Consider the following 13736-nt stretch of genomic DNA (forward strand, 5'->3'; position numbering starts at 1 on the left):
AACAAATACCTTTAGTTAGTTGTTAATCAAGTCTGTTAAGCTCATTCTTCACCTTATTGACAATTTGACGGTTAAATATAAGTTTAAGGTCCATTAAGAGCTTTTACCCACAAGACAACAGTCTTAACCAGCTAATGAGATGAAATTGTATTTTAAATTGAGATTTTTTTTGTCAAATCACATCATTTTCTGAGATTTAGGTTCAAATGTGATTGTAGTTAAACACTCGAGTGTAGCATTAGTGTTTCTTTCCCCTCATACATTTCTTTTTATGCCACAATGATAAATGAATCAGTGAAGTTGGCAGATGCTGTCCCTCTTTAACCTGTGTCCATGAGGCTAGGGATTTGAGCTGATTAAGTGGTTAAGTGGTCTTTATTTGAATCCATGATCTCCCCGCACTTTCCAGATCCTCCTGCAAGTCGGCATGTCAGGACGTGTTTGTTTACAAGTAAAGTGAAAGTGTTGCCAAGTATTTTTTTATAGTTACTGATGTATCTTAAATGTGGTGTCAATATGACTAGGAGTCTCAAGTCTCTACGTGGCAGTAAATAAACTGCAAAAAAACTGACATCTAAATATTATCATTGATGCAAATAGTGTGTGAAATACTGATGTATGTGGGACCGATAGAAAATACATTTCTTAATAATGACTATGATGATTCTGATAATGTTTTGGCTTTTACTTTATTATCATTCTAATTACGTGTCAATAAATGACACGGCCATCATTTCCAGTGACTTCTTGACAGATATATATAGTCTCGCTTGAAATAAGTGTATACAGACCTGGCAACCTTAGCTCCTCTATTCTTGTCTGAGCTGGAACAGGAGTGGACAGAGCAGAGTTGGCAAATCAAACAATGCCAGAACATTTGAGTGGATTAGCAGATCAGAGGACTTTAAAAGGCGAAAGTCAGACAGAGACACATGCAGAGAGAGGAATACCATACGCTCATCTGAATACACTTTGAGACTTCGACAGAAGGTAAGATGAAACTGCAGTTTTTTCTCCGCTGTGGTACAGAGAGGCTGTTTCTGCTGGAAGAGAAAGATGGACAGAGTGATGGATTTTATGATTTTTTTCTGGAGTGTCATTGATAAAAGATCTGAAATGAGATCTGAGATACTGAGGAGACTTCAGGAGTATTTATTTGTGCTGGGCTTCTTGTTGATACTATTGAAGCCTTAGTTTCTCTTTATGCCTCTTTTACTTAATACATCTGATAAACACAGAGGAGTTTTGAAAACGAAATGTATTTATGCTTCTATATATATGGATGTTGACAAGCTTTTGCTTTCAATTTGTGTGTATTGACACCTATATAGAGGAGATCACTGGTTAATGGTTGCAGAGTAATTTTTAGAGGCAATGCACATCAAATTGCATTCAAAGTTATGTTATGTAGCGAGAGACTTAAAGGTCCCATGTCATGGCCATTTCTACTGATCATAATTCCATTGTTGAGGTATACTAAAATAAATGTATAATGTGCAATTTTCCAAACTCACATTGGTTTCTCATACAGCATCTCTGTATAGTATGTGCATAGGCGGCGCGTGAGGCTCAGGTATGGGAAGGCTAAATAACTTTTTTTACCTGACGCCGAAAAGAGAAACCCAGTGAAAGCACCGCCTTCTGACCAATCAGAGCTCAGTGTGCGGAGTTTAAATCTATCAAGTCATATTACAGGATAATGGAAATAGTTTAAACTGCCGTATGCAGAGAAGGCGCAGACGTGTCGCACTTATCATCATATCACATCATCAATCAGATCATCGATCATATAATATCATAATATATCATATTATCTGAGTCAACTTCTCGAGCCATATCTGGCCGTGCAACACTCACAGTGTCACATACTGTATGCAGAAGTATTATTTTAAGCAACACATTAAGTTGACGAAACACTTGAGTCAAATGTAATTAAAGTCAGATCCACTCGTGTCTTAGATGGGGCACTGATATCATAACTGTTGTACGCTTTCAAACACTCGGTAGTTATTTTGTAACCAGTTGTTCTATATTCACATTGCAGGTGCAACTATGTGGCTTGTATCCTGGATTATATGTGTAAATCATGGATGTTTAAAGTTCATATTTGTCTAATATTAGTTTACTTTTCATTAATGAAGTATGACGCTGCGCTGTCAGTACACTTGTCGCTGTTTGTGATTGGTCAAATGTAGCTAACCCCGCCCCTTTCACGTGAACGCGCTCTCAGCTGGAGAGAGAAACCCTGGCTTGATTTACCGAGTTGATAACCAGCGTCGTATGACCGCTTAGCGAGATCTCGTTTGTTAGGGTTAGTGAAGATAACTCAAACATATCCAGGGTCTGTTGAACTGGCTTCGTAGTACAGGGCACAGGTGGCTGCATAGCAGCGCTATTGTCAAAGACACAAAGATTATACATTATATTTTTATTTTACCAGGATGCAGTGACACAAATATTTGGGAAGGCTTAGCCTTCCCTAGCCTACAGTAGGCTACCCGCCGCCCCTGAGTATGTGTATTCACTCTCTGTCCTAAACGGCTTGTTGGAGCTCCTGCCCCTCCCCCCCCTCCCTGTGAGCCCAGTGGCCGTCTGCGAGACACAGCGAAACCCAGCGCGAAACACACACACACCCGCAGCCTGGCTGGGAGTTTGTGTGTGTGCCCAGGCTGAGTGCTATGGCGTTATATGTGTGCCTCTATCCTGAGCACGCAATGAAACATGTTGTGCATAGAAAATGCGATTGAGCGCGCACTTGAACATTTTTGAGCACAGAGAAATATATTTTCTCTCATAAAACTCCTGCTCCGTGCGCAAGCAGACCGCTGCACGCGCTCTCTCTCCCCCGCTCGCTCGACCTCTCCAGCCTGTGCGCGCTCAGCTTTGCCTGCGTTCGCTCAAGTTGTCACAGCGTTACAAATGTGCCACAAAACCAACCAATCGGAGAACTCGAGAAGGTCAATTCTGATTGGCTGGTCCAGCGCCATGTAGAGAGAAGAGTTGCGACAGCGGATGTCCAAAATGCTTGATCGTCCCGTGCATAGATATATATAAACACTAGATGACTCACCCGCGCTGCTGGCCAATGGAGACCGACGTTGCCACTTGGCCGCCATCTTGCTACAGGGAGTTCTCTCATTCATAACATTATGGTTTACTATTTAAATAACCATAGCTTGCTCAATTTTCAACCAATTTTCAAACGGTTTGGTTTTTTATAAACATCAAAGATGTAGTTATGATACTGCATACTTATAATCATGGACTTTCATATGAAAATAACATTAATCAGATAAAGCAATAGCTATACACACACACACACAAGGTATTTATATTAAATATTTGCCGGTGTATATATTTCCATTTATTTTATTATATTGTTAATATTTAAAATAAATTATAAAATTAAAATACATTTATATTTTATATATAAAAATCGGTCTCATGTTACCACTCTGTAAGCCAAGAGTTGTTAATTTAGCAATGCCTTAGCTTTAAGAACAGGGACACAACTAATGACAATAGCATATGTTGGTATATTATTTAGATATTCACACCTTTATCAGAAGAACCAAACCAACATAAAATGTGCTCACAGATAGGCCAGTTCTGTCTAATTTATCACAATTATTTTTGACATGAGATCTTCATATTACTATACTAGTTTTGTATTTAGTTTCTAGATTTGTAAACAAATCCAGAACCTTTGAAATATGTTATTGAAAAAAGACCAAGAATAATATAAACTGTACCATGTGTCCTTTTGTGTCCTTCTGTAGTCCATTTGTGGTTTGTCTTGTCTCACCCCGGCTGATATATCACAAAGTCCACTGTTTAAATTGTTCCCTATATTGCCCCTATGCCCCTGTAAGGTGTCCTTGGGTCCTTGGGAAAGGGGGCCTCCCAAAATAAATGTATTATTATTATTATTATTAAGAAGAACAACTTGGTGTGGTGTGGAGGGGATGTAGGAAGCAGGAGCAGGTGGGGAGAGATGGGGCTTCAAGGTTCAAGGTTATTTGTTTTAAATGTGTCTTGGAGATAAGGACCAGCTGCACACAATAAAATACAATATAACACAAAACCAATAAGACACACGGTGACACATGGCACACCAACAATCAATCATCGTCCAGCCTCAGCTTTGGTATTCTTTCACAACCATGTTATGGGTTTATTAGACTGAGCAAACATAAACATATGTGGGGAACATAGTGCTGCGTCTCATGGAACATGAAGATTTAATAAATACATAGTAGGTGGCGATATATGCTCCTAGTGGTAGTGATTCGCCATTAAACAAAGAAGAAGAAGAAACATCAGGGGGAAAGAGAGGGAGACACACAAGCACCCACTACGGCACGTAACACATGTTGTTACGTTCCCTCTTGGCGAGGGGTACAAAGGGAAACGACACGACCAGAGTAGAATTGGTATGTGTTACCAGCGGTTTATTTGTAACTGCAAGTAAGTAAAATGATATGCACAAAACAGCTTGGCCCAACAACGGGTCAAACTGTTACTATCTGACACAATGGGTCTCCAAAAGAGATTTGCCCAGTACTATACAAAAGGAAAGAAAATCTCACTTCTAGAGTGGAAACAAAACAATAAGCAAAAACGGGGCTGTGGGAGAACACAGCTGGTGCGGGTCTACAGGTGCTAATCACCTGGATCTACGCAATGTATATACAAGTACTGGTCTACAGGTGCTAATCACCTGGATCTAAGTACGATACACACAAATACTGGTCTACAGGTGCTAGTCACCTGGATCGAAGCAATATACACGGGAATGCTAAACACAAAGCTACTACAATACACTGCTACTCAGTGTAACTAACACAGAGCCCTACTAAACACACTGCTAGGCAGTCTAACGAATCACACAGTATTGCGGTAGTATAGCGAGAGGTTTGAGGCGTCTGTCCCATAGTACAGACCCTCCCGAATGATGTCCTTGCCCGGCCTTTGTACTCCTCCCCCGGGTGACGTGGCAGAAGCGGGCGGGGATTAGATGACGTCAGTCCAATCACCGCGGATGTTGCGCGGGCGGGACGGCCAATAACAGCTGATGAACTGCACAGCTCATTCACATAACACAGAGTTAACGGCACAAGGTAAACAGCGGCTGTAACACATGTGCACACACAGTTGGAGCTAATGCCCTTTGAAAAGGACTGTTTTTGTGAGCTTCTGTCTCATGCTGCCACTCTGTAAGCTCAGAGTAGTTATTTTTGCAATGTGATGCAGCCTTAGCTTAAAAAACAGGGACACAACTAATGTCAACAGCGTATGGTGGTGACTGTCAATGCCATACTGTGTGTCGACAATGTGCTCCCCGAGCAAAAACACATCCTCTGGACCTATCCTCTTCCGCACAATGTAGAGGACCTCTAGCAGTTTGATGGGCTGTGATCGTCTAGAATCTGCTGATGCCTGGCGAATTACCCACTCTGCTGCCCTGACAACACTCACTGTGCCTTCAGATGGAATCACCAGGCCCCCATTGTTTCTTAAAGTCAGCAGGTGGTAGCTCTTGTCCTTACTGGCTGATGCAGCGTCCGTCACCAGGCTGGCACGGCAGACATCACAGGACAGCTTCTTGAAAGTCCGTCGCACAACAAATCCTGAAATTAGAGGTAGACTGATTAATAATAATTAATAAGCATGGGGAAATTAGAATTTGACGGTCTGTGAATACTTCTTTTTTTGGACTATTGTCCGATTAATCGCCCATCGTTTTCACCGCAGATTTTCACTATTGGCACAATCGGTTATAAGCTAAATACATTATCAGTCGACCTCTACCTGAAATGTACACAAGAGCGTTGTCCACAAGACCATCAAAGCGGGTGGGAAGGTAGCTGTGGTCATGTACAAGGGCAGGAATGTCAGCAAACGGGGATGGAAGATCTTCTCCTTCTTCTGCAGAGGACATATCTACAGCTGACAGGTTTGTAGATATGTAGATGTGGTAGGACTGGGCAGCAGAGGACATTGCTACAGCTGGTAGGGACTCCGTGTCATCCTGTGCCGTCACATTACCTTTGCTGCATGGTTTAACAACCCCACACCGGGCCATCAGCTTCCGGAAGATGTATTTGAACTGGCTGGCAATTAGGGTTGTTATTCCAGCCACCTTAAAAAAACACAAGATATACAAGTATATTACACAGATATTCAATATATCTTTATGCTTAAAAATCAATAAGTGACAAATTAGAACCAGCAACGCCTGAATGATCTTTTTCCACATAAATTAAGTTGAATGACATTATCATACAGTTCAGACTGTATCACGGTGGTGACAAATTCTGCAAACGGATAGACAAACACACAGAAATGTTTCTTAATACTCAAAATGGTTTCTGTGACACTTCCAGATACTGTATATGTCTTCAGAACCGCATTTTTCCAAAAAAACAAACAAACATATGGACAGACAAACTGAAAAGAATACAAGCATTTGCTGTCAATTAGTGTTGCGGCTGGTAAATATGAACCCTACCGGATGCTCTGATGGAGTTAAAGAGAAGCTCCAAGTGGTCCTGACTGAACCTGTAGGTCAGGACATATCGCTGTCCTTCAAGCAGCACAGGAACCATCAACATCAACGTGTCGACATTGATGATGAAGCCCAGGATAGAGAGGAACCTTCAAAAGTAAATATTGTATTACTACGATGATCCCACCAAAACAGGAGACAAGAAAGCAGGGATGCAAACACATACGGTGCTGTAATACACAACACATTATTTATTCCTAAACTTGCAGAAAGAAAAACTAAAGTGTGACATTTAATCACATATTTATATATCAATCTTATACACCTTGAATTGTTGTTGGCCAATGATACACATACCCTTTGAAGATGAGCTGGGAAGTTGAATATTGTTGGCACAACACCATCTTTAAGCCGGACAGTCTGCCCTGTCTGGTCAAATTCCTCACTCCTGAAGTGCTCACTGCAGAGCAGTGTCCTGTCACAGGAAACAAAACCGTCCCTTCTTAGGGCGAGTTCCCACTGCCTCCTCCTCTCCTCGGTTTTGGGAAACCTTAAAAACATGAGAAAGGTAGCCAGACAGATAAATTATTGTCAACATTTTCCTCCCTTCTTTCCTTTAACATTAAGGGTAAGGACAAAAATACACACCGAAATTATCATATTTTTGGTATGTATGCATGTATATATAGCCTACTTTAAGAATAAGACAACCACACTAAGAGTAATAAAAAAGGTGTCCAAAAGAAACATTAAATAATTGTGTAAAGAAATGGTAACAACATATTCTAAAGAGGCTGGGTCAACAACAATCTTGCAATACTATTATCTCACATAGCCCCACTGATCCTGTGTAGCAGGACTTGTAATGTACATACATCCACTAAGTAATTAACGATTATCCTAATTTTAGTCATAATATTGTCATATCTTACACGTGAAAGGTGATTCCACGGGTTCTTGTTTGCAGACTGCGGTGATTAGAGCATCCGTAGGCTGCACAAAAGTCCGGCATAGTCAGGTACTTCTGTAAACACAAAGCCAGCAAATTCCTGTATCATAATGCAAGATGTTTTTAACAAGCCAAACCACTTGGAAGAAATCATGTGTAACTTAAGTTATGTTGAAAAGAAAGAGCAGTTCTGCCTCTCCCACTGGTGTAAAGTTGCTGGGTCAACTTTGTAATACTAGGTCTCACTCACAGCCTCTTGTTATTAGCCAGCTAATAAATACAACCACATACACAAAGAAAAGCTGCAATTTCAACATGTCCAAGCATCCTGTATCATAGCCATGCTAATAATGTTTATAATAAACCAAACCGTTTGTAAATCAGTCAAGATTTCAGCGAGTTAAGAGTATTTTTGTGCAGATCACTCACCTTACAACAGCTACCATAAGAAAGGACAGGAGACCCACAGGGGCCTATCAATGATTGTCAACTGACAGCACAATGAGTCAAAGGACTAGCAGCAGCAGCAGCATGATGATGATGTTACATGTGTTGTTTTAGGAACATCCATGTAAATAAATGGACTTCAATAAACATTGAATAGCATATCATGCCGTTTGTCTGTGCCTTTTCCTCCGTGTTGTCCTGGCATATCGTCTCCCCCATGGTTTGCTGTGCTGCCTGGGGATGCTCCAAGCGCTCAGAGAAAGGAGTACACATGTAAAGTTTCCCCACTGACACAGAGAGGAGGAAAGAATGGCTGGCTCAAGTCAGCAGGAGCAATTTAACTATCACAAAAGACAACAACAGCAACAACATATGTGAGGTAATCATATTTGTCACAAAACGAAGACCACACCATTGAGAAGCTTAATGTCTGTTTAATCAAAATAAAGAACAGGGAGAGGCTTGCAGAACTCTGGGAGTTGAGACTCAGGTGCAGGGTGAGGGTCTCATTGCAGGTCTTCAGGCTCCATTGAATCCCTGTGGGGTTCTTGTGCTGAAAGAGGGAGACAGGAGAAGGGTTAGATACATCTAGCAACCTATAGGATGGGAAATTGCTGACCTATTTTAAACTTACCTTGTGTTTTCACTCTCACTTAAGTCCCTCTCCCTTTGCCATCAATCCAAAATCAGCTGAGCTGCAACATAATACAGACAGGTAATAATCAACAGAATCACAAGGACATTATATGGCTCTGCTAAAAACACTCACCCATAAGTTACGTTTTTGTTTACTGTTTGGAAGTCTCAAATATGCACTCTAAATCCATATCAATAGTGATGTATCACACAAATAGCTCTCTTCCTTTTATTGTGTAACGTTCGTTAACTATATTATACTAGCTTGAACTCCAAAATGGATATCCTCATTTCACCACCTCCACCCACTACAATCACACGCCCCAATGTTATATTTAACTAATATGTAACTCCCTCCACCCCGGATAAAAGCACATTAAGAAGCCCCTTTTCTCTAATTCCACAACGTTGGAAGAAATAACATTAAGAGAACGGATTAATAGGCTGTTCATGGTTAACGTGTGATGCTAACTTTATCCGGTATCCTAGCCTCATCTGTCCGGTTGAAAATTAACGCAAGCTCTATGCCCATTGTAGAACAGGAAACAGAAGTTGGTCCAGGTTCTGGTCAACCCAAAATTGTGATAGAGAGAGAAACATGTTTTGTCATTCTGCCACCTCTAATGCTTACAGCAAGTAATCAATACCTCAGAAGGGTTCATGTACATGTAGGCTACGGTTTGTTAGCGGTTTGCTTAAACTACCCCTATAGCTATGTTGCCGGCTAGCAAACTCAGGCATTGCAAACAATAACGTGATATCAGAAAACTAGAAATGTATAACTCACCTGACACTGTGGCGTGCTATTCTCTTCATTCAAGTCTGTCATGTCCTGTAAATGTCAACGATAGATGTGTAATAAGAACATCAACAGCCTGATGGCAACCGAAAATCCCTCTCTCATCTCAGATAGAAGATATGATTGGAGACGACCAGCCAATCAGAATTGACCTTCTCGAGTTCTCCGATTGGTTGGTTTTGTGGCACATTTGTAACGCTGTGACAACTTGAGCGAGCACAGGCAAAACTGAGCGCGCACAGGCTGGAGAGGTCGAGCGAGTGGGGGAGAGAGTGCGTGTGCAGCGGTCTGCTTGTGCACGGAGCAGGAGTTTTATGAGAGAAAATATATTTCTCTGTGCTCAAAAATGTTCAAGTGCGCGCTCAATCGCATTTTCTATGCTCAACATGTTTCATTGCGTGCTCAGGATAGAGGCACAAATATAACGCCATAGAGTTCCGCGGTGTCTCGCTGTCTCGCCGACCCCACACCAGTGAGCCAGCTCACAGTGTCCCGCTCCTCGCAGCAGCGAACCTCGCAACGTTCCGCGTGAGTGTGTGTGTGTGTGTGTGTGTGTGTGTGTGTGTGTGTGTTGGTGTGTGTGTTGTGTGTGTGTGTGTGTGTGTGTGTGTGTGTGTGTGTGTGTGTGTGTGTGTGTGTGTGTGTGTGTGTGTGTGTGTGGTGTGTGTGTGTGTGTGTGTGTGTGAGTGAGTGAGTGAGTGAGTGAGAGAGAGAGAGAGGAAGTCCGCGGATTGGTCCAACGTTACGTCACTATAGTCGAAGTACGTCACTATACCCAATAAGTAAACAATGGAAAAAGAGAAATCCCCAACGAGGCATTCTGGGGCAGCATAGACAGGTATTTTCTGTGTTAGAGTTGTACTCGCTACAGGGTGTACTTTGAGGGTTTGTGACTCTGCAGACCGTTTACATGCAGAAAAAGCTACATAACACACAAGGGGACGGGTAATAACCAGAAAAGCATGACATGGGAGGGACCTTTAAATAACTTTGTGAAAAAGCAGTGTCAAACAAAAAAAAGTTTTATGGGTACTGAAAAGATCTCGTCTTTTTTCCCTACTTTTTCAGTGACTAACTAAAATGGCAGACGTAGCCGTTTCCAAGGCCGCCCCCAAATTCAAGCAGAGGGCCATGCGCACCTTCAAGAGCAAGGCACCCAAACCCGGCCAGAAGGGGTGAGATGGATTTAAGATCACACACATATAAACAGTCTCTTTCTTTATTTGCCATTTCAGATCTACTCTCAAGCAATAACAACTTGAATCTCTCAGTTTGTACTCATCCGATCCCTTCATCTTCTGCACTCAGATTCGGAGACGACATCCCCGGCATGGAGGGTCTCGGCACAGACATCACCGTGGTCTGCCCATGGGAAGCCTTCGGGGACATGGAGCTCAGCGACCTGGCCAAATATGGAATCGTCTAGCCCTGAATTTTCACAGTTGTCCCTCATGTTCTCTTAGCAGCTGAAATCTTGTTCATCTTATCTTGTTTGCTCAAGAGAGGAGAAGGCTTTTGATCATTCAAAGGTTTGACCAGGGAAAAAAAGAAATCCAATGCAGTTCAATTTGTAATATAAAATAGGTTTTGTTATATGTTATGGATTTCATGTCAAGATGCAAATATATCTATTTTGTGTATTAACCGAATACGTTTGCACTTGAAATCTTTATAAACTTTTCAGAAAACAACCTATTTTTTCCTTTACTTTTGAGAGAAACAATTCCAGAAACACAATTCAAAATTCAATTCAAAACCTTTATTTATCCAGGTAAAATCCCATTTAGATCAATGATCTCTTTTTCAAGGGAGACCTGCAGCAGTAGGTTCCACAAGAAGACATAAACAACAGAACAACAAAAGGACATCATACAGCAAAATGTACAGGGATTACAATTTACATATTTAACCACAAGTACAGGTACCAACAGCATCTGATTTTGTAGCATCCAACCGAGCTTTAAAAACATGTAGTGGTACTAGCTTGGTAATTTTCCATTCTTTTTGCAGACTGTTCCATGTTAGTGGAGCTGCACATCTAAAAGCTTTCTTCCCTAAGACAGTCCTAGCACTTGGCACATTTAATAAAACCACAGCATGCGATCTCAGGCAATAAGTACTTTCAATTCGCAGAGAGATCAGGGAGCAGATATAAGATGGTAGTTTATCCAACATGGCTTTGTAAATGAAAAAGTACCAGTGACTGAGCCTCCGTACAGTAAGTGATGGCATAACCGCCTTGGCATACAGGGTACAGTGATGCGTAAGTGCTTTACAATTTGTCAAAAATCTCAGTGCACTGTGATACGCAGCATCTAACTTGCTCAGGTAATTGGCAGGTGCATTCATATATAACAAATCACCATAATCCAGCACAGGTAAAAAGGTCACAGTGACTAGCCTTTTCCTGGCCTCAAGCGAAAAACAGGACTTATTTCTGTAAAAGAAACCTAGCCTAACCCTCAGCTTTTTAAGCAGGTTATTGACATGAAGTTTAAAAGTGAGACAGTCATCAAGCCAGATACCCAAGTATTTGTAACAGGTAACCACTTCAAGTGGTATTTCTTGCGTAGTTACAATATCCAAAGCAGTCTCTGGTGTATTTTTAGCTTTAGCTTTAGAAAAGAGCATTACCTTGGTTTTATCCACATTTAAAAGAAGCTTAAGCTCAGAGAGCTGAGCCTGAATAATGTTAAAAACAGCCTGTAATTTAACAACAGCCTCGTTAATCGAGGGACCTGCACAGTACATAACGGTATCGTCCGCATAAAAATGTAAAGTTGCTCCTTCGACATTTTCACCTAAACTATTAATATAGATAGAGAATAATAGCGGACCTAAAACTGAACCTTGTGGTACACCATTAGTGATGTTTAACCACTCAGAAGACAGCCCATCAAACTGAACACATTGTGATCTTTCAGAGAGGTAGTTTACAAACCACCCTACTGCATGGCTGGACATGCCTATACTGACCAGCCTTTGCTTCAAAATGCAATGATCGACAGTATCAAAAGCTTTGGATAGGTCAACAAATAGAGCTGCACAACTCTGCTTATTATCTAAAATACTCGTAATATCATTTACCACTTTCATTGTGGCAGTGATGGTGCTATGTTGCTTTCTGAAGCCTGACTGATGTTTAGACAGGATGCCATTGTTACATAAAAACTCCTTTACCTGTTCACTCACTAAGCGTTCAAGAACCTTGGCCAGAACTGACAACTTAGAGATGGGTCTATAATTGTTTAATAAGGTGGCCTCCCCTCCTTTTAGTAGTGGCAGGACATAAGCTGACTTCCATACTTTTGGGATTTTGTTCGTGCTGAGGGAGAGGTTAAAAAGAGTAGTAAGAGGTGGAGCAATAAAATCTGCAGCTATCTTTAAAAAGAAAGGTTCTACGTTGTCCGGACCAGCCGGCTTTTTAGGATCTAGCTTGGTTAAGACTTCACGAACAACATCAACAGTAAAAGGAGTAAAACTGAAGGGGTTTTCCAGACCACATTGTTCTGAGTCACCGACTGTGGTGTTCACAGAAGCAGAATTAGAAACAGAATGAAAGAGAGAGCCACAGGACACAAAATGCTCATTAAAACAATTTAGTATGGTGGTCCTATCCGATATAGTGCCAGATACTGTGGTAAGGCACGGAGGTAGCTCATTACGGATATCACCGGTGGATATCGATTTTATGGCTTTCCAGAATTTTCTAGGGTTGTTCAGGTTCTTTGTGGTAACTGACAGATAATACTTAGATTTAGCACTTTTGACATGTGAAGTGAAGCTATTTCTTAGCTGCCTAAAACGCAGCCATTCTACCTCTGAGCCTGAATTCCTAGCCTTTGCCCAGGCCTTGTTTCTCTCATGTAGGAGAATAGATAATTCAGCAGAAAACCAAGGATTGTCTCGTCCCTTCACTCTAAATTTACGCAGGGGTGCATGTCTATCTATAATTTCCATAAAACCAAGATAAAAATAAGACCATGCGGTTTCTACATCAGCACACAGATCGATTTTTCCCCAATCAAACCCAAACAGATCATGCACAAAACCCTGCTCCACAAAATGTTTGATGTCTCTCTTGATGATAATACGAGGTTTAACCTTTTGGACCTTAGTGTCCCTAATTGTGGCTACAACACAGTGGTCACTCAGATCATTCGCAAATACTCCCACAGCTGAGTATTTATAGGGAACATTAGTTAAAATGAGATCAATTAGGGAGGATTTATTTGGGGACTTAATATTAGGGCGAGTAGGACTGTCAACAATCTGAGTAACATTTAAAGAGATACAAAGGTTTTTAAAATCCTCTGACACTGCAGTTAACCAGTCCCAGTTAAAATCTCCAAGTAGCACTATTTCCTTGTAGTCTAGTTGCGATAAAATATTTGCTA

The 13736-nt window shown here is 41.2% G+C and overlaps 2 protein-coding genes and 1 long non-coding RNA gene across 3 annotated transcripts; 1 reads left to right on the forward strand and 2 right to left on the reverse strand.

Annotated features, from left to right (window-relative positions):
- The first annotated feature begins 902 nt into the window (after positions 1-902).
- LOC117537896 (retinal rod rhodopsin-sensitive cGMP 3',5'-cyclic phosphodiesterase subunit gamma-like) lies at positions 903-11024 on the forward strand. The gene is made up of 3 exons (XM_034203286.1): positions 903-990; positions 10408-10514; positions 10648-11024. Exons 2-3 carry the CDS (start codon positions 10420-10422, stop codon positions 10763-10765), a joined length of 213 nt encoding a protein of 70 aa, XP_034059177.1. The 5' UTR covers positions 903-990; positions 10408-10419; the 3' UTR covers positions 10766-11024.
- On the reverse strand, positions 4144-6608 carry LOC117537995. Its single transcript, XM_034203467.1, has 4 exons — positions 6512-6608; positions 6304-6317; positions 5812-6142; positions 4144-5630 (listed from the first exon to the last, which is right to left on the reverse strand). The coding sequence occupies exons 1-4, from the start codon at positions 6606-6608 to the stop codon at positions 5161-5163; spliced, it is 912 nt and encodes a 303-aa protein (XP_034059358.1). The 3' UTR covers positions 4144-5160.
- LOC117537897 lies at positions 7009-7904 on the reverse strand. Its single transcript, XR_004567789.1, has 3 exons — positions 7887-7904; positions 7441-7532; positions 7009-7058 (listed from the first exon to the last, which is right to left on the reverse strand). It is a non-coding gene; the product is annotated as an uncharacterized LOC117537897 (long non-coding RNA).
- Positions 11025-13736: the final 2712 nt, after the last annotated feature.

Source organism: Gymnodraco acuticeps, unplaced genomic scaffold, assembly GCF_902827175.1.
Source record: "Gymnodraco acuticeps unplaced genomic scaffold, fGymAcu1.1, whole genome shotgun sequence".
NCBI classification, from domain to species: Eukaryota; Metazoa; Chordata; class Actinopteri; order Perciformes; family Bathydraconidae; genus Gymnodraco; species Gymnodraco acuticeps.